The sequence below is a fragment of the Grammomys surdaster genome, unplaced genomic scaffold (genome assembly GCF_004785775.1).
Source record: "Grammomys surdaster isolate TR1022 unplaced genomic scaffold, NIH_TR_1.0 126066, whole genome shotgun sequence".
NCBI lineage: Eukaryota > Metazoa > Chordata > Mammalia > Rodentia > Muridae > Grammomys > Grammomys surdaster.
This window is the reverse complement of record NW_021620876.1, coordinates 5,266,909-5,286,705: the sequence shown is the minus strand read 5'-3', so window position 1 is coordinate 5,286,705 and position 19,797 is coordinate 5,266,909. Positions and strand designations below refer to the sequence as shown.

The 19,797-nt window shown below is 35.4% G+C and overlaps 1 protein-coding gene across 1 annotated transcript in view; it reads left to right on the top strand.

The window, feature by feature from the left end:
- The window catches only part of Cip2a (cell proliferation regulating inhibitor of protein phosphatase 2A), a 26,307-nt gene extending 6,920 nt beyond the window's left edge, over positions 1-19,387 (top strand). Inside the window, exons 6-21 of the mRNA XM_028755605.1 lie at positions 281-403; positions 526-671; positions 2,770-2,845; positions 3,109-3,327; positions 4,488-4,647; positions 5,968-6,109; positions 7,262-7,361; positions 11,138-11,256; positions 13,860-14,055; positions 14,479-14,553; positions 14,644-14,754; positions 15,577-15,773; positions 16,604-16,717; positions 16,944-17,026; positions 17,988-18,127; positions 19,153-19,387. Of these exons, the coding sequence (XP_028611438.1) occupies positions 281-403; positions 526-671; positions 2,770-2,845; positions 3,109-3,327; positions 4,488-4,647; positions 5,968-6,109; positions 7,262-7,361; positions 11,138-11,256; positions 13,860-14,055; positions 14,479-14,553; positions 14,644-14,754; positions 15,577-15,773; positions 16,604-16,717; positions 16,944-17,026; positions 17,988-18,127; positions 19,153-19,323 (2,172 nt within the window). The 3' untranslated portion in view covers positions 19,324-19,387. The remainder of the gene's footprint in view (positions 1-280; positions 404-525; positions 672-2,769; positions 2,846-3,108; positions 3,328-4,487; positions 4,648-5,967; positions 6,110-7,261; positions 7,362-11,137; positions 11,257-13,859; positions 14,056-14,478; positions 14,554-14,643; positions 14,755-15,576; positions 15,774-16,603; positions 16,718-16,943; positions 17,027-17,987; positions 18,128-19,152) is intronic.
- The last annotated feature ends 410 nt before the right edge of the window (positions 19,388-19,797 follow it).

Genomic DNA, 19,797 nt, shown 5'->3' with positions numbered 1-19,797 from the left:
CCCTCCCTCCCTTCCTTCATTTTTTTTTTTTTAATTTCCATTGCTGAGTGTGAAACCTGGGGCATGCATGTGCCATTTGGGGACATTTACAACTAAGAGAAAACTTTCTGCTAGATTCTGTGTGTTTCAGTCTTTGAATTTCTACTCATCTCTGTTCTAAAATTTTGTTATAGAGCATTCATTTTTTAAAATTAACAATCGTACATTGAAAAACTCATAGTAATGTTTAAAAAGTTTGTCTACTGTGTGCACTCGGAATTCATTTTCTTTTCTCCTTCAGAGTAATGTGAAATCTTTTTACCGAACGCTCATCAGCTTCTTAGCACACAGCAGTCTGACTGTGGTTGTCTTTGCACTTTCGATATTATCCAGTTTGACATTAAATGAAGAAGTGGGGGAAAAGGTAATTTTTTTTTTCTATTTATGAAAGTAATTTTGAATTCATAGTGTTTGTCATTTTAAAATTAGTAAGATGTTAACTTATAGTTTCTTGTTTACAATAAAGTTTTCCTAATTTTTTCAAAGCTATTTCATGCTCGAAACATTCATCAGACTTTCCAACTAATATTTAATATTCTCATAAATGGTGATGGTACCCTAACAAGAAAGTACTCAGTTGACCTACTCGTGGATCTCCTTAAAAATCCTAAAATTGCTGATTATCTGACCAGGTATGTGACTTATCATAACATCTTTCTTTCAGATTATTTTCAATGTTGCATACATGAGTATTCCACCAGCATGTGTGTTTGTATGTGCACCACATTCGTGCCTGGTGTCTGTGAAACCAGAAATGGGCCTTGCATCTCTGGAGCTGCAGTTAGAGACATGTGAGCTGGCTGCGTTGTGGGTGCTGGGAATTGAGCTCAGGCCCGGTGGCAGAGAGCACTCCTGATGGTTGAGCCGTCTCCAGCTCAGCAGTGCTTATGTTTGTCTCCAGGTGTTTCTTGTTACATACGTTGTGAAACTAGGGAGCATTTACTTTTGAAGACTTCATAGCATTAGAGACATACTTAGAGATTTTCAAAATTCCTTTGCAGCTTATTTTTACTTTTTTTGTATTGGCTTTTGCCTACGTGTGTGTGTGTGTGTGTGTGTGTGCATGTGTGTGTGTGCATGTGTGTGTGTGCATGTGTGTGTGTGCGCGCCTGTTCCCTGTGGAGGCTAGAAGAGGACATAACATCACCTAGAACTAGAGCCATAAGTGTTGTGAGCTACCTGGTGTGGGTACTGGCAATTGACCCCTACACCTTTGGGAAAGTAGTACCCACCCTTAACTACTGAACCACCTTTCCAGACCTTGATTTTAGCATCTTATTTCTCAGTGCTTAAGTTGTATTGGTATCTTAAATTAAGAAACTGGTTCAAAAAGTTACAGTGACTCATCTCCAAATAGGAAATCATTTATTGAGCACCTGCATTGTTTATACATTGAGAAAAATTGAGTCTTAGCACCAGTGGGATGTTAAATAATTACTGATTTTTCAGAAACAAAATCAAGAAGTTTAATAAATAGACCTAGAGGAAACCCTACTTCATATAGCTAGAGTTCTGCAAAACAAGACACATTTTTTTTCTTAAGCATTCCATCTTTTCCTAAAAGTCTGTGATAAGAGTGTGTTTCAAGTCAGTGGTTCATAGATAATGGCATTTTGGTTTTCCTTCAGAATACTTTCCCTTTAGTTGCCTTATTTTGATCTCTTGTGAGCTTTTCAATACCCATGTGTTTTTATTCTGACTGTCACATAATGCTTACTTAAAAGCATTGAGATAAATTGAAATTTTCTCTTGGATATGCTCCCTGGAGACCAGGGAAATGACTGTGTCGTTATCAGTGTGAGAGTGCACAATCAATACTCCTTTGTTCCTCAGCTGCGTTCTTTCCTTCTCCCTTCTGCGCAGACTAGATCCCAAGAACTACAACTAGCTTATCCTCTTGTTTTGCTGCCATACCAGTTTATTAAAACCTCAACCTTGATTCTTTCTGAAGTCTTAATAGTCTTGGGTTTCTGATGAGATATGAGACAATCACAGGGCTTTCCCTGGGCCAGACCCCTCGTATTTACTGTGTTAGCTTCCTTTCTTGATTCCTCCATTGTCTCACTTACCTTTCCCACACAAGTTCGCTTTATCATTGCTTCACATCCACAAAAGAAGACAAATTCCATCTGCTTAGAGCTCCCTCGTACTTGTACACCTAGACAAATTTGTTTTCACACATTTTTCTTCTATACTTTTCTATTCATAAACATTTTATTTTGTGTGCTGTGAGCCTCATTCTGTCATCTTCAGCAGAGTCAATGTTTCCTATTCATTTTTCACTTTTTAATTTATACATGTATTCAAGCTTTAACTGTTTTCCACCATTATGTCACTGTGATAGGGTTCAAGGTAAATACTCAAATCCAAGCCTTGGCCACACTGCAGCTTTATTTCTGGCCTTGTAGAGTGCTAGACAGTGGCTGGAAGCTGCAGCTACAAGCCAGCCCTCAGACAATGGTAAACAACCAGCTAACTACCGTGTACTGTGTTGCTATGCTCTGAGGTTGTAGGCAGTATAATTTTTACTGGAGTAGTTTAAGTTGAGGTGGGTTTATTGGTATAAAACTGTCATAAATCACTGAATGAATATCTGTGTAAACATTGTAAAGACATTTGATGTATCATTTTTTTACCTTGAAAATTGTGTGTAATATCTTGATAAAATCATTATTTCCCTTGCCAACTATTCTTCCCCTTTTGTCACTTAGTGTGTACCTTTAAACCTAGGTATGAGCACTTCTCTTCATGTCTTAATCAAGTACTAGGACTTCTAAATGCCAAAGACCCTGATTCTTCTTCAAAGGTATGTAGAAGCGTGACATTTTGTTTTATACTTTTTAAAAAACTAAAATATACAGGAAAACCTGAGTATGCTGCTCTCTGCATATTTAGAAACTTTTCACTCATGTAACCAATATTGAAATCAGAATGAGAGCATTGTAAAATACAAGCTACTTTAAATTTTTCTTTCAGAATGTTGCATGTGGCATTTTTAGTGTCATCATATGCTTTATCTATTAAAGTTCCAATGAAATTGGTGTTTAACGAAGGCTTTATATTGCACAGGTTTTAGAATTACTTCTTGCATTCTGTGCAGTGACGCAGCTGCGCCATGTACTCAGTCAGATGATGTTTGAACAGTCTCCATCTGGCAACAACGTTTTGGGAAGCCGTCCTAAGAGCTTAGAACCTATTGTGGCTCTACTGCGCTGGTTAAGCCAACCCTTGGATGGATCTGAAAACTGTTCTGTGTTAGCATTGGAGTTGTTCAAGGAAATCTTTGAGGTAAAGGAATGATTGACAAGTGGATTTTGTACTTTCATGATGAGTTAACATGTTTTATAACTTTTCAGGTTATAAGCTTCCAGTTGTCCACACATGGGATAAAATTAGCAATTATAAAAAGGACTGCCTGGAATTCAGCTACTAAGGATTTTTTTCCCTGCAAACCCACATGTATCATTTTGGTCCATGTTTCTACTGAATTCTTTGTATTTATTTGTTTTTTTTTATATATACATATGTGCATACATAGGGTTTGTTAAACTATATCTGTATGATTTTTTTCTTGTGTGGATATATGTGTTTAGGTTGTTCTCTCTTTATCTCAGATTTTGTCTACTGTTCATTGTTCTGTAAAGTATGGGCCTTAATTAGTAAAATGAGACAGCATGCAGACAGCATGTAATACACTTAGAACAAAGACAAATAATCTCAATCATGTTACTGGGCAACTTTATCTGCTGTTTACCAGCTTTTATTTTATATGCATTTAGCCTGTCCCAGTCTTGCAGATTTTTTTCTTCTCATAATTGGATTCTATGCACGCTACATATATGAGTGACTAAGTGTATTTATTAGAATTTATGCATAAGCTGCTTTTGGTATTTTCTTTAAAGATTTTATTCATTTATTTATATGAAGACACTGTATTTGTCTTCAGACACACTAGGAGAGGGCATCAGAGTCTGTAGTAGATGGTTGTGAGCAGCCACTATGTGGTTTCTGGGAGTAACTGTAACTGATTTTAGAGTAACTGTAACTGGTCCTGCTGTAACTGATTTTAGAATTTAAAAATTGGTAGTTTTACACTATTTGTAAAATCAATCTCTTACTATTTTAATTACATTTAACAAATTTAGGGTATTGCTGTTAAATTTAGTATTGCTAAATACTACACATATTTAGAATAACATTTAAATCGTGGAGTCCTTTAAAAGTGTCTTTTTTATAAAATCTTACAGATTGACTTGAGAAAAGAATCCAAGATCAGTCAGAAAGCTGGCTAAAATAGTAAAGTGTAAACTGTAATTTTCAAAAAGGAGACTTGAATAAATGAATATTGAAATAAATGTAAAAAAATTGAAGACTATGTTATAGATCAATAATGACTGTTTTGTGTTACATGTTCCATCTTTAATTATACTTGATTGTCTAATTTCTAGGATGTCATTGATACTGGTAACTGTTCCTCAACTGACCGTTTTGTGACCCTTCTGCTTCCTACAATCCTTGATCAGCTTCAGTTCACAGAACAAAATCTGGATGAGAACTTAATAAGAAATAAATGTGAAAGAATGGTCAAAGCCATTGAAGTTTTATTAAATATCCTTTACCATAATGTAAATGAAAAATATAAAAACTTCAGTTTTCTCTCTATTAATAATCTTATAATATCTCATGTTATATCAGAAATAATGTATTGAGGGACTGGTGAGATAGCATAGTCAGTAAAATGTTTCTCCTGTGAGCATGGGGCCTTGAGTTCAGTCCCCAGCTACCACATGAAAACATCACACAAAAATGATGATGTGGGCTTGTTATCTCAGGGCTCAGATTGCAGAGACAAGAGAATCCCAGGAGGTTGCTGGCCAGCATTTAGCCTAGTGGGTGACCTATAGTCCTGTGAGAAACCCTGCTTAAAGTAGATGGACTATGATTCTGAGGATAGCACCCCAGGTTGTTCTTTGGTCTCCATATATGCATTTGCATATGTGCACACCAGTATACAAACATATGAATATCCACATATATATATCCAGAAAAAGGATATTGAACTAAAACAAAGTTTCAAGAATACCTGGTTTATTTCTCTATGTTTAATGTTTAAGTACATTTAGAACTCATTATTTTTTTCTAGATACATCTTTGAGTGCATGAACCTACTGGAGAGAATCAAACCTAGGACCTCAATAGTAGATCAAGCGTTCTAGTGTATACATTCCCAACCCAATAAATGTGCAAAAAATGACAACTTCTAAAATAGCAGTTTGAGCTTCAAAGGTGTACTCTGAGCTAAATATGTGGTTTTGATATTTACTGCTCCTGTGAGTCACTCACTGGTTGATGTGCCAGTGCATAAGCAAATACTAAGAGTTTTTGTTTGTTTGTTTGTTTGTTTGTTTGTTTGTTTGCTTTTTTATGATTTTGGCCCCATGCTATGTTTTTTGTGATTATTTAACCCACCCACTTGTTTCTAACATGAAGCAAAGGCTGGAAATCACTGCTGTAGAGGCATACAGTTGCTCTTTTTAACCTTAAAGTATTTCATAATTTGGCCTTTTTTCTCTGATAGATATTCATAGTAATTTATATATTATGAGAAAATAACTCCCAATAATGTGTCCAATATTTATTGAAACATTGTAATCAGTGATAGCATAAAATGAAATAAACTTCCAGTGAAGAAATACCCTTTCTCTGATTTTACCATTTGTCAGACACTTGTATGAATTCATCTCTATTTCCCAAGCACTTCAATACTTTTGAGTTCCACTTTTGTAACGTGTTAAAGCAATTAAAATAATTACACTGTATTACAGTGATAAGGTAACTTATTTGGAATTATTTTGAATATCTTAAGTTATATATGGCCACACACTATATACCAAGTATTTGGATGTCTTTATCTTAACCAAGTTTAACCTCTGTGTGGAGATGACACTCTGAAAATGCATGTTGTAAAAATACTGACTACCATTAAGTGCACCACTCTTATAGAGCACCAGTTTGCATACGGCAAGATTGACCTCGGGTTTGGAACTAAGGTAGCGGATTCTGAATTGTGGTGAGTGTCTCAGATCTATAGTGCATACTATAAAATGTAGTTACCATATTCAAGAATCATCCACAGTTACGTTCTGTTAACTCTAAGGAACTTTTTTTAATTCTTGAATAAAAAAATTCTATTTATGGATTATATACTTCTGGAAGGTTTTGACACCTGTAGCTTATAATTCTTTTGGACTTTTATTTTTCTGTGAGTATGAAAGGGAAATTATAAACCCTGAATATTTCTCTTCTGAAACTTTTTAAAGAGAAAAGCAGGACAAAATGGATGTTTTTTTGTTTTTTTTTTTAAACAAGAAAACCAATCCCTGCTGAAAGCTACTTAATAACAAAGACAGCTCTTCTCCTTCATCCATCAGCGCTTTGGTTAAAGGTAGAAGCTCACTGAGAGTAACGAGCAGTTTATTTATGCCTTTCCTCTCATGAGTAAGTCCTCCTAATGAATATTTATTGAGAACCTGATAAATTCCAGACACTGTAATTTGTTCACATTTCCATAAATGGCATAACTGTCAGCAGTTGTATTCTTGAAGAATAAGAATTATCCTTTCACTTGTAAAAGTTTTTTGGTGCATGTATGCATGTGTGCGTGCATGTGTGTATGTGTGTGTATGTACTTGGCCACAGCATTTGTGGACAACCTGTGGGAGTCCCATGGATTGAGCTTAGGTCACTAGGCTTGGTAGAAAACACCCTTACCTATTGGGCCATCTAACCAGTCCTCTTTTTAATTTTTAACTTTCTCAGATCCAAAGCTGGAACACGTGGTCATGGATCATTCGATCTCTACATATTTGGTTTTTTGTTTGTTTTTAAAAATAGTTACTAAGAATTAAATGAGCTACATTCTAATATTTGTACTTCCACATTCTAAGACTAATATTTATACTTCATTCAGCAGGAATTTGAATCACATTGGAAGTTTTAAAGAGTAGATAACAGCTTGAAATTCAGATTCAATACTAGTTTGTTCCTTCTGGAACTTGAATACTAAAAATACTAAGTTTTTTATATTTTAATTCTTAAAAGTAATACTTTGTCTTTATGTCTTAAAAACAAATTTGTTAGATTTTTAATTTACTTTAGATGTATAGGTAAAAATATGCTAATTTTTAGTTATCTAATTTAAATGTCACTTTTATTTTTAAAGCAAGCTTGCTGCTGATGTAATTTTGAAAACTCTTAATTTGATGAACAAACTTAAACAGTTGGTTCCTGGTATGGAAGTAAGCTTCTACAAAATCCTTCAGGTAACTTCAGACTTTTCATGCATTTTATTACTGGGTGCTTCCTTGTGTGCAGGGGTGTGTTTGTGTGTGTGTGTGTGTGTGTGTGTGAGTGATATGTTTATATGGTCCTGTGGTACATGTATATATAGGGGTGGGTGGGTGTGCACATGCATGTGGAATGTTAGTGTTGTGTGTCCTCTTGAATTGCTTGCTACTGTTTTTTTTCCTTTGAGTCCTAGTCTGTTGTAATTATTTAAAAACGGCCTCAGGTCAAGCCAACTATCTAAGCTGCAGCGGCTCTGCCTAGCCCAGCTGCCATGTTTCTCAGCCTGAGGCCACGTGCTCGCTACAGCTAGAACTGGCCTGCCAGAAACATCAGCCCTGCCACCCACTAGATGCCAGCGTGAGAGATGGCTCTGCCAATCTTCCATGCTGTCTCCACAAGGCACAGCATTGCCCAGACCATTCCGCCATCCATGTGGGCCCAGTAAGAGAATGAGACTCTAATTCTTATAGATTAAACAAAGGCTTTATATGTTTGATAATGATTAATAACAAGATGCCCATACAAAGTTGTATCCCAATTAGCTAACCTAATTATAAGTTGTTCCCCATGAGTGCTCTCCATACCTGTGTGGTTCTCCATCCTCCTACATCTCTGCCCTCTCTAGCTCCTCCTCTTCCTTTTTTCTCTTCCTCTCCCAACTCCTCCTCTTCCTCTCCTTACTCCTCCCACCGCAGCTCCTCCTACACTAGTCTCCTGGAACTCACCAATTTAGCTAGGGATCCATTTATGTCTGTTCTGTCTCTCTACTTCCCACTCCTCGGGATATAAGACTAGAGATGTGTCACCGTGTTCTGCATTCTAGATGGCAACATCTCCAGCCCCTCTACCTTGGTTTGTAATAATTCTCTTTTCCTTCCTTCCTTCCTTCCTTCCTTCCTTCCTTCCTTCCTTCCTTCCTTGATTTCTTGATTTCTTGATTTTTTTTGTTTGTTTCTTGAGACAGCATATTATAAGTATTTCTGCTTTAATATTATTTTACATCTTTAAGGGGTATTTTTCTTGGAATTGACCATGAGAAAAAAGTTGAGAGTTTTCTTTTGTAGTTAGAATATTCTTGTTATACGTAGTTCTTAGAAACTAAATTTAAATTCCTCCAGGTTCTCAGGTGAGGAATATTCACAGTAATAGTTTCCCAGACTTCCTTTCATTGTGTTGTACTTGCAGGTTTCTTGATTTATGCTAACATTGGCATTTAGAAAGACTGTGAGTGCCTGTGTGTGTATGTGTGTGTGCTCGCGTATGTGCACACGTGCACATGCATACACATACATCTATACCTATGGGAGATGTATATGTGTGATGGTCTGAGGATGACTTTGAGTGTAATTCTTTATGCCTTCTTCACCTTTTTTTTTTGATGTGAGGTCTCGTCACTATTCTGAACCTTACCAAGAAAGGTAAGGTAGTGGCTAGTGAGCTTCAGGAATATTTGCCCCCATTCCAGCATGGGGATTAAAACACATGTGTGGTGGCTACTCCATTTTAAACTCAGATTTACTAACTGGGCCATCTTCCCTAGGTGAGCGTTGAGTTTTAATCAGAGTTGGTTACATAAATTAATAAGCGGACAGAAAACATCTAGAAGAAAGGGACTGATAAAATGAGTAAATATGTGCTGAAAATAGCAAGCTTACAGGGTTTAATGACAGTAGCTGAAGAGGTCGAGATATTTTCAGAGAGCAAAATTACAAGGCTTAGTTTATAATTTTATTTCGTACTCCCTCTCTTCTCTTCCACAAACCCAGGACTTGAAACAAGCCACATAAGTCCTTGTTTGTAGGGCTATACTACCAGTCCTCATTTGCTCTTCAAGAGTCATGGAACATCTTAGTTTATCAGTCATAAGTGGTTTTAGCTTAAGTGGAGGAGGTGAGTTTTATAGATAGAAGAAGGAGGGGTTCATCAAAAGAAAAGTGTCCCTGTCTGTTACTTTCCTTAAAGGAAAAATGTCTTCTTATGCAACTACAATATGTTTTGGGGAAAATGGAGCTGGATTTTAGTTTGATTGTGTAATAATTAGCCCAAAGGACTTCATTCTGGTTCTATCTAGTTTTCTGTGCCTAGGGCAGGGTTCATTATTACCCCTGTTAATATCAGTATTTCCTAGCTTATACAAATCGAATCATTTAACAAAAATGCAAATATCTTGTTCCTGAATTAAGTTAATAACTCAGCATAGAAAGGATGACGGTGAATGTTCATATAGAATAGAAGCCAGATCTGTAGGCAGTGGCCGCGTATGCACTATAAGACCCTTACACTTGAGAGGCTTGATTCTTAGTGGGATGAACTAGTTGCTAGTCAGTGTAGGCTTGAGCAAGTAATTTTCCATGTTTGTACTTCAGGTACCTTTACTGTAAATAGTATTTACTGATTCTCCACTCTGGGAGAACTTGTGGCATGATTTTTTTTTTTCAGAATTTTGAAGGTTGATTTATACTTAAGTAAAAGTAAGCATTTAACATTTGAATTATAAAGGTTTTACACATTAATATTTTCTTCATTAACAATTTTTCTCTAAAAAGTTGAGTCAAGAATGAGGAAATGGCTCAGTGAGTAAAGTGCTTAAAATTTAGATCTTTAGAACCCACAACAAAGGTGACTGTGACAGAGTACATGTGAGTACGTTCCAGCACTGAGAGGCAGAGACAATAGGATATCAGAGGTATTCTGACTAGCTGTTCTACCCAGTTGGTTAGTGCATGCACGGGTTCTGCAGTGCAAGGTTAAACGATCCTCCAAGGGGGAGAGAGGATGATTACAGGAAAGATGGAAAACTAGACTCAGAGACAAAAGTTAGAAAGTGGGAGGGCTGTCCAATGAATACTGCAGCAGCCCCAAGTTTAATTCTCTTAGACTTCATACACTTTATTGGAGATACCTGTTCAGAGGGCCATCCTGTTCCTTCATCCAAAATTAACAGAACGTTCAGCCCCTTACCTTGAGCTTCAAGTGTATCTCCATGCTTCAGCAGGACAGGAAATCTGCCAGGAGACCTAGGCCTGCCTTGACTTTGCCTGCCAGGCAGGCTTTCACAGAAGCAAGCAAGAAGGCCCCTGACAGGTTAGCTCCAGGTACAGTGAGAGACTTTGTCTTAAAAAAAAATAAGATGGAAAGCAATAGAGAAAGACATCTAACATAGATCTCTGGCCCCTATACACACGTACATATACAAAACACAGAAGAGTAAGTTGGTTTTTTCACTTCAGTGTTTAGATGTTTTTTTTTATAATAGATGACTTTAGAGCCATTGGTACTGGTGTGAAATACTGACACAAGGGTCTTTGAAGTTGATTGCTTCAATCAGTAGATTTTCTGATTTACATTCACCTGAATAATTTATTTGATACCTTTAATTTAGAAATGATGGAGCAAAGTTTTATTTTATTAGAAATACAACAGTAACTAAATACCATTTGAATTTTAAAAATTAAAATCCATCAAAATATATAAATAATTCCAAGAGGCTTTATTGTACAAGCCTTCATTATTAAAGCCTTTTTGGTAGGTATTTTGAGTTTATTAATATGGGTTGCAAACATTGAAGCCTTTCTCGTAGATATCTTTAGTTTAATAATATAGGTTGCAATATGGTATAAATTGCTACAGTAAAGTGTAACTCTATGTAAGAATTAAGTAGGAATCCTTCCGAATATGCTCACTTTTGACTAAAGACTTGGCAGTATGTGTGCTCTTTCTGCCTCTTACTTGCTGTTTCTGATTTGTTTAGGATCCACGGTTGATTACTCCTTTAGCTTTTGCTTTAACATCAGATAATAGAGAACAAGTGCAGTCTGGATTGGGAATATTGCTGGAAGCTGCTCCACTGCCAGATTTCCCCGCCTTAGTGTGAGTTGTAACCATCTGCAATCTCTCTTAATGCAGTTTGACTGTCATGCTATGTTTCTTTATCATCCTTCATGCATACTTATTAATAAATTGAAGAACTGCAGATTTTACTGTAATTGCCAGTAATCTCTCAAACAACTAAAAATTTGATTCCTTTAATAGAGAAGGCAAAATGTTTATTTTCTCAAAGAAAACATAAATGCAGGTGAATAAATATATTAGTTGTGTTAGTTTTGTCTCCTAATTGCCTCTTCTGAACAGGGATTCTAGACACTGAAGCTTAAAGTTTTAGTTCCTTTTGTCGAAAGAACTTTTTCTTTCTGATGTATTTGCCAAAGATTGCTAAGAACTGCATGAATTCAAACTACTGGGAAAGGTCAATATAAGAATCCTGAAATATTAAGTGTTTTATCTTAAAATGCAGTAGATGATGTCCAGGCAAAAATATTTACTATATTTAATCTCAGATAATAGTATATTTAAAATGGTGTGAGTTTTGTTTGTTTGTTTGTTTTTGTTTGTTTTGGTTTTGCTTGATTTTGTTTTAAATTGGGTTCGAGTATCAGAAGGAGAGAATCTTAAAACCGATTGGTTACTATACATAGTCTGTACTTGGGATTTAGTTTTTAGAGTTTAAAGTAATTTATGTAATAGAATTTATAAAATTCACTTGAGTAATTTGAAACTAGAGGTCAATAAGCAGGCCAGTGAACAAGCTATTCCTTTGTGATAGTTTTATCACACCAAAGCCACAGCATTCATTTTAATATTATCTCTCTTGGCTGTGCTGTTTGCACTTTCTAAATGTAAGAGATGAGTTTGCTAATCTAGGCTGTCTGTTGTTAATTGAATTTAGTTGCATTTTGTGGAACTACTCATCTAGGCAATCAGAAATTATAAAGAACTATGAAATGTAAGCCCGGTATCAGTTCAATAAAAATTCCATTCCTTATTGTATTTGATGGTAGTGGTGTGGTGGGAGAAAGCAAACTCAATGCCTCCTATGTGGCCTAATAAGTATTTATAAAAAAAAAAAAAAAAAAGAAAACAGCCAAAGAGTAAAATTTTGACAAATATGTTTAGCAATATTTTTTTATTTCTGAGATTATAATGTAATTATATTTCTCCTTTTCCTTCCTTTCTCTAAGCCTTCTCATATATCCCTCTTGTTCAAAGTCATAGTTCCATTTTTCATTATTTCATTAGTCATTATTACATTATACATGTAGAGTGTGTGTGTGTCTGTGTCTCTGTCTCTGTCTGTGTGCATTTAACTTTATGAGAACATGACGAAGTACACTGGGAAAAGCTCACAAAGTCTCAACCGTAGGCAACTGAGGAAAGCTGGGAGTGGGATAGAACTTAGATAGTGGGGGAGTGAGTAGATAGCCCAGGATCCTAGGGTAAAACCAAATACTACTGTTCTTTAACAAAAAGAAAAAAAGGGGGGGGGGAGCCAATAAAATGACTCCCAATGGACAATCTATTATGCTTGTAAATCAGTGCCTTGCTCAACAATCATCAGAAAAACTACCTCCTGCAATAGATGAGACAAATACAAATGGAGAGTCATAACCAGACGGTATGGAAAGACAAGTGTGAGCAACCTAAAACAGGATGTCTTTATTAAATCCCTTCTCTCAGATATTAGGGAATCTTGGAAAGGAGGAGGCAGAAGGAATATAAATGCTTGGGGATGTGGGGGAGGGTTTGAAGGACACCAAAAAACTAAGGCCCTCTAAATCAACATAATCTAAGCTCATATGAGCTCAGAGACTGAGGTAGTTGCTCAGGGCCTGCACAGGTCTGCACCAGGTCCTCTGCTAATATATTATGGCTTCCAGTATTTTGGTGAGATTTCAGTGTATGAATGAGTTGGTCTCCGATTCTTTAATTTCTCTTGGGCTTTTCTGTTTTGTCCAATTCTGATGTGTTAGCTTTGTTCTATCTTATTATATTTTGTTATTATTTTAGAAAATTAAAGGTTCATATAAGGCCTATCACTGTGGAAAGAAGTGACTAATTTTTCATGTTACATAGGGCATTAATTAATGAAGGCCTCTGGAGAGGTAAATTTGATCCAAGATCTTAGGGTAAGAAGGAACCAACCCTATTCTGGTAGGAGAGTTTCAGATAAAGGAACAGCTCATTCAGGGCCTCGAGAGATAAACAAGATTGGCTTTCAGTGGAACAGACTAGAAGTCAGTATGATGATGACATACTGGGTGAGAATTACAAGTGTCAGAGGAGAAAATAGATGAGACCATGTGATACCGTCTATGATTGGAAGGTTCTGCGTGATACAGGAACTTTGTACTTATTACAGCTAATCCACACTCACTAAGTAGTGCTAGTATGCCTTTAAACTGAACATGGAATAGTCATTGTAAAGGATTGTAAGTAGAAAAGAGCCCTCTGGAAAATTGAGAATGTTTCTCCAAACCTTATTTTATGGTGGTTACCAAAAAAGTGATTTCCAATATATTTGGAGACTTATAGTTTCCAAAAAAAGCTTTATTCCAAATGATACCATAGTTCTACAACAGTTCTGACTTTTCCTCTGTTTTTGTGATTGATTTTTTTTTTCCTTACTCTTATTTTAGACTTGGAGAAAGTATAGCAGCCAACAATGTATATAGACAGCAAGAAACTGAGCATCTGCCCAGGAAAATGTCTTTGCAGCCCTTAAATCACTGTTTTTCAACATCAGCAAAGTGCTTAACGCCTCCTCTTTCAAAAGATAATGCTCCCGCATTGAACATTGAGGACCTCATAGAGAAACTTCAGGCTGGAGTGATGGTGAGTGAATGATAGTACTGTAATGGGCTTGTGCTTGGGACCAGTCAGCTAAGTGTCAGCTCTGATGACAGGCTAGTTAAACAGCTTCACATGTAAATTTTATCACTGTAACTCTATGCTTAGACATACAAAGTAAAATCTGGCCATTTTGCAGAGAAAAATAATTTACAAAATTAAACATTAAAAAAACAAAAAGCCAGCTGTCATTTCTTATTCTACCTCTTTCCTGTCTGCCCACAGGAAAGCAAGTATTTTTAAATCACCATATGAATGCTGAACCTTGCTCTGATATCCAAATTAGTGAATTATGTGTAATCTACCTGATACAACATACATTTTATTCTTTAGCTTTAATGATTTAGTTGTAATTTTCATGCTTTCATTAAATTTATAATTTTCTGAATTGAACTCTGTTAAAACCAGGTAAAGGATCAGATTAATGATATAAGAATATCTGACATAATGGATGTTTATGAGATGAAACTTTCCACCTTAGCCGTGAGTACATGCTTGTTTTAACTGTATAATGATCTGTGCATTGCACACATTTTTCTAAACAGTGGGCATTAACTGTGTGTTTTTTTCTAGTCTAAAGAGAGCAGGTTACAAGATCTCCTGGAAGCAAAAGCCCTGGCTCTTGCACAGGCTGACAGACTTATAGCTCAGTATCGCTGTCAGAGGACTCAAGCAGAGACAGAGGTCTGTACACTGTATCAATAAAGCATGTCTGACTAGTAGAAAACTTGATTAGTGAAATGAAAACCATGCACAGTACTAGTTACAACTGTGTTACTAACACAGGTATCTGAGGGGGTAAGATAGAGCAGTAGGTAAAGGTCTGTCACCAATCCTGATAAGCTGAATTGAATCCCCAGGACACATGTGGTAGAAAGTGAAAGCTGTTTTCTACAAGCTAGTCTCTGACCTCCACGTATGATAGTATGCATATACCCAGACATAAATGTACTCACACCCAAAAAAATAATCCAGTTTTTTAAGAGTAACTTTGACTGCTATCATGATGTTATAGGTGGAAAATGTTTCACTACGGAACTATTTTATACATAAATTTAACTTCTGTAAAATTACCTTCTGGTTATGTATATGACGAATGTGAAATATAAGTTTTTTGTTTATATGTGAGTTTCATGTATATTATATATGTGCAGATACCTGAATTGGATTTGGAAGAATTAAGAATATAAAATGGAGATAGTTTTCTATACCGAGTAGATGCTGAATTAGATATTTGGTAGTAGCTCTTTTAAATTGTACAATTCATCGATTATAATGTGTGCTCATATTACACATGTGCATTATTTAATACAGTCTGCGAGTAGTGTTAGACAGTGTTGTTGTGCCAACATCACACAGTGTACTTAAACTAAGATGGTTACATTATAAGTAGGCAAAATAATACAGTTGAACTACCACCGCCATGTGATACATTTTATCCAAGCATTATAATATGATGTATGCATATGTGATAGTGGAAAAGTGCACGTTTCGTTTTCTCTTGAGGCACGGACGCTTGCGGGTATGTTACGGGAAGTTGAGAGAAAAAACGAAGAGCTTAGCGTTTTGCTGAAGTCACAACAGCTGGAGTCAGAAAGAGCCCAGAATGATATTGAGCATCTCTTTCAACACAGTAAGAAATTGGAGTCTGTGGCTGAAGAACATGAAATTCTGACAAAGTCCTACATGGAACTTGTTCAAAGGTAGAGGATTCTGTGTAAGGTTAGAACCTAAGGGAATATGCCACATTTCCTCAACCCTAAGTAAGTTTGAAAACATTTCTTAAGGTGATGTGATACCATTAGGTAAGTAGTTTGTAAGAGACTTAAGACTGCCTAAGCATGCTGACTAAGGACACAAACAAGAGACATGGAGTAATGATGTTTTAGAAGTTATAGCAAATGAACTGTATTCCTCAAACTCATAGGGAAAGTTGGAAAAAATCAAAACCTCTTTATTTCTTTATTTACTTCTTTAATTTATTTGTAAAATCACAGATTATCTGTGATGAAGCTTTTTAAGAACAAGTTTCTTTGTTTCAGTCACTGACTGGTCCCTATGGCCTAGAACAAATAGTGCTTGATACAGACACACTGCTGCGCTCCATTACTAAATGAGGGCCAGCGAGACGGGTCAGGAGCCTGGCAACTCAGGTCGGATCCCCAGAACATTCATGATTAAAGGGAGAGTCGATGTGCTGACACGTTCTCACATTCACACCATAGCACAGACATACTCTGTGTGCATACAAATCTGCATAAAGAAATGATTGAATCAGCTTAGTTGTCACAGTATTAAAACTGATGGTCATTTTAGAAAGTTTTAGTTAAATATTGGGAATTTCGTGTCATTTTACCTACTGCCACAGAAATGTGTGTTGCTACTTAATTTGCCTTTTATTGTAATTGAGTCATGCAGTGAACTATATAAACTGTATGTAGTTCAAGAGCGTAAGCATAGCATTTATATTATTGATAGGTACTTCCAGATGTCCATGCTGCTTTCCTACTAACACATTTCATTTTCTTCTTAGAAATGAAGCTACCGAAAAGAAGAATACTGACTTACAGACTACCTGTGAATCCCTGAATAAACACATTGAGACAATGAAAAAGTTGAACGAGTCGCTCAAGCAACAAAATGAAAAGTAAAACCTTTAGTTCTGTATTCTAATTATTTGTTATTTTGTAAGAACAATGATTCTCTAAATAGAATGTTGGTTTTTATTGATAGCTAATAGTATTCTTCTTTCAGATAAAAATATGAATTTGTCCTATTTGTAGATAATTACAGTTCTTTATTTGTACTTCATACTTTTGGAGGAAAAATAGCACAAGTAATTTGATTCAATAATTTTTCTTTTATAACTTCAGAACTGTTGCTCAGTTGATAGAGAAAGAAGAACAGAGAAAAGAAGTCCAGAACCAGTTAGTAGACAGAGAATGTAAACTATCAAGTAAGTTGCTTTGTTTGGAACACTAAAAATGTTTTCAGCATATTTTGCTTTTGAAGAAAATCGGAGAATGGTTTATTTTAGTTAATTAATAATATTTACTCTCCTGCTTTATTTTAAGGATTTTGGTTTTTTTCTTATTCATGTGTATATGGATAGTGGGACTATGTACTTGTTGCAATGGAACAGGTGGTAGATAAATTTTCTGTAAAAGCATTGTCTGTTCTTAACTGCTAAACCATCTCGTAAGCCCCAACTTCTCGTAGTTTTTAAATTTTAAATTATTTCCTAAACAGCTTCCCTTCTCTTTGAACCTTTACAAAAGCATTTTCATTTATGAGATTAGGTAGCAAATATGGCCTTTTATTTCAACACTAGGGGTTACAAGAAATGATGGCCCTGTTAAAAATAAAATGTTTAATATGACAGCAGGTGGCAGTACTGAGTAATGTATAGTTACTAGCCTCTAAATGTTGTCATCTGTGAAGTGACTTACACAGCCATCACTTTTTTTTTTGTTTTTGATTTTTGCTCTCAAATTTCTAGTAGTCATTAAGCTCTGTGTGTTTCCCTCCTCCCTATCCCCAGTGCTTGCTTAGAACAGAGACAGACTTGCTTTTTTATATAGAATCCTAGTCAAAGGAAAGAATTTGGGGGTATTGTGTTTATTCATTTACCTATTGTTTACATGGATTGAGTGGGATAGGAGCTGCCCATGTGGAGGTGAGAGGATGGCCTAGGAGTTAGATCTCTTCTCCCACTGCGTATGTCCCAGGGTTCATTCAGGTGATGGTAAGAACGTTTACCTTCTCAGCCATCTCTCCCTTCCTTGAGCTGGTTTTTTTTTTTAGTAAATTCTATGTAAAAAAAAAAATAGTTTTCTACAAGACATTTGATTTTCCTCATTTTCTTTTACACTAGCTACTTAACTTTTTCATAACTATGGTTAACTGTTTGGTTTTAGATTTGCATAAAAGAGCAAAATCCCAAGAAGACAAAATTAATGTTTTACAAAAGGAAAAGGAAGATAAGCAAGAAACCATTGATATCCTTAGAAAAGAATTAAGCAGAACAGAACAGATAAGAAAAGAATTGAGTATTAAGGTAAGACTCCTCAGTTTTCCTTGAGAGGAAAATGAACATGGGTAGATTAATTTCTGTTTTTTTATTAATTTAAAATCATTGAAGATTTCTTAAGTGTGTGCTTACAACTTTTAAGTGTGTAGACTGTAGAAAGGGTTCATAGGTCTTCATGTGGCATCCTGGTAACTTTATGTAGGTTGATAACTCTGTCTCTATTTAGACGAGTTGTTATAATTTTATATTGTTTAGAGCCTATTTATTTGCAAAGAACTCCTAATTTTTTCTTAACTATCTTCTCTTTGACATATATAAATATCAAAATATTAGCACTTGTAACTTAGCAATGAGAAAATGGAGTCGGAATTTATATATGACCCAAATAATAGATTATACATTGTAAATTTTAATCTACTGCTTGTATAGTATTATGACTGTAGGACTTGAGATGTAGCTATAAATTGTGCTTTCTAGTCCACTTACTGTCAAAAAGGTAAGACTAACCCAACTTCAATCTTGAACTTTTGTAAAGCAAATGTAACACAAGGAGCTTTAAACCTGAGAGAATGTTTAAGCCTGAGGAAATGATAGTTTGGAGATAATCTGCATTAATATAGTTAATTTTTAAGTACTACATAGTATGTAATATTTTTTCCAAAAAAAAAATATACTGCTATATTGGCTGTAGTGTGTGTGTGTGTGTGTGTGTGTGTGTGTATGAGAGAGACAGAGACAGAGAGACAGAAACAGATCTCATTTTGTAGCCCTGGCTGGCCTGAAACTCTCTATGTTGACCAATCTTGCCTTGAATGTATAAAAATCCGCCTGCCTTCCTGAGTGCTTGCTGTTATCACTAACTTAAAAGATTATTTAAAAGTTTCAATTCCTATTATTTTGTCTTAAATTCACTATATAACTTAATATATATATAATCTGTTCAAAAATGAAACACTTAATGAAAAATTAAAGGACACTTAAAATATCTCAGATGAAAAACCTTTCTGACCAGTTTATTCTCTATTACTTGTCGTTCTTTCCTTGTGTCTTAGGCGTCCTCCCTAGAAATGCACAAGGCTCAATTAGAAGGTCGTTTGGAAGAGAAAGAGTCTTTGGTGAAACTTCAGCAAGACGAGTTGAACAAACATTCTCACATGATAGCAATGATCCACAGTTTAAGTGGTGGAAAAATAAGCCCAGAAACTGTGAACCTTAGTATATAAACATTATGACTTTGGGGAATTTGTGCGTGGATACTTTTGTTGTATTTATATATTGTAGGTGGCAGTAAACGGAGGAAATTGTGACTTCAAAACAATTATCATTTGTTTGCTATCTATTAACTTAGTAAAAATCGTAATTTCATAGATGTTTTATTTATTCTTTGAGATAGAATTTTTTGTTTAGATTTTTTTTAGCGTTTACTCTTATATGTCTAATATATTCTCATTTATGAGTCATGGATGACTTAATATCAACCATGAATAAATTTACTTAAATGTGCTTCTAAGCACTTTCTTTATTTTGCGAACATGCTAGAATAGACACACATACTATTAGGAATACAGGTCACTAGGCTGCATCATCTTTCGGGACTATACTAATAAAAATACGATCTATCATTGACTAAAATATCACCAAGTAATATATTTGTTAAGTCACTTTCTTGATAAAGCAATCGTAAAGATTAATTGATT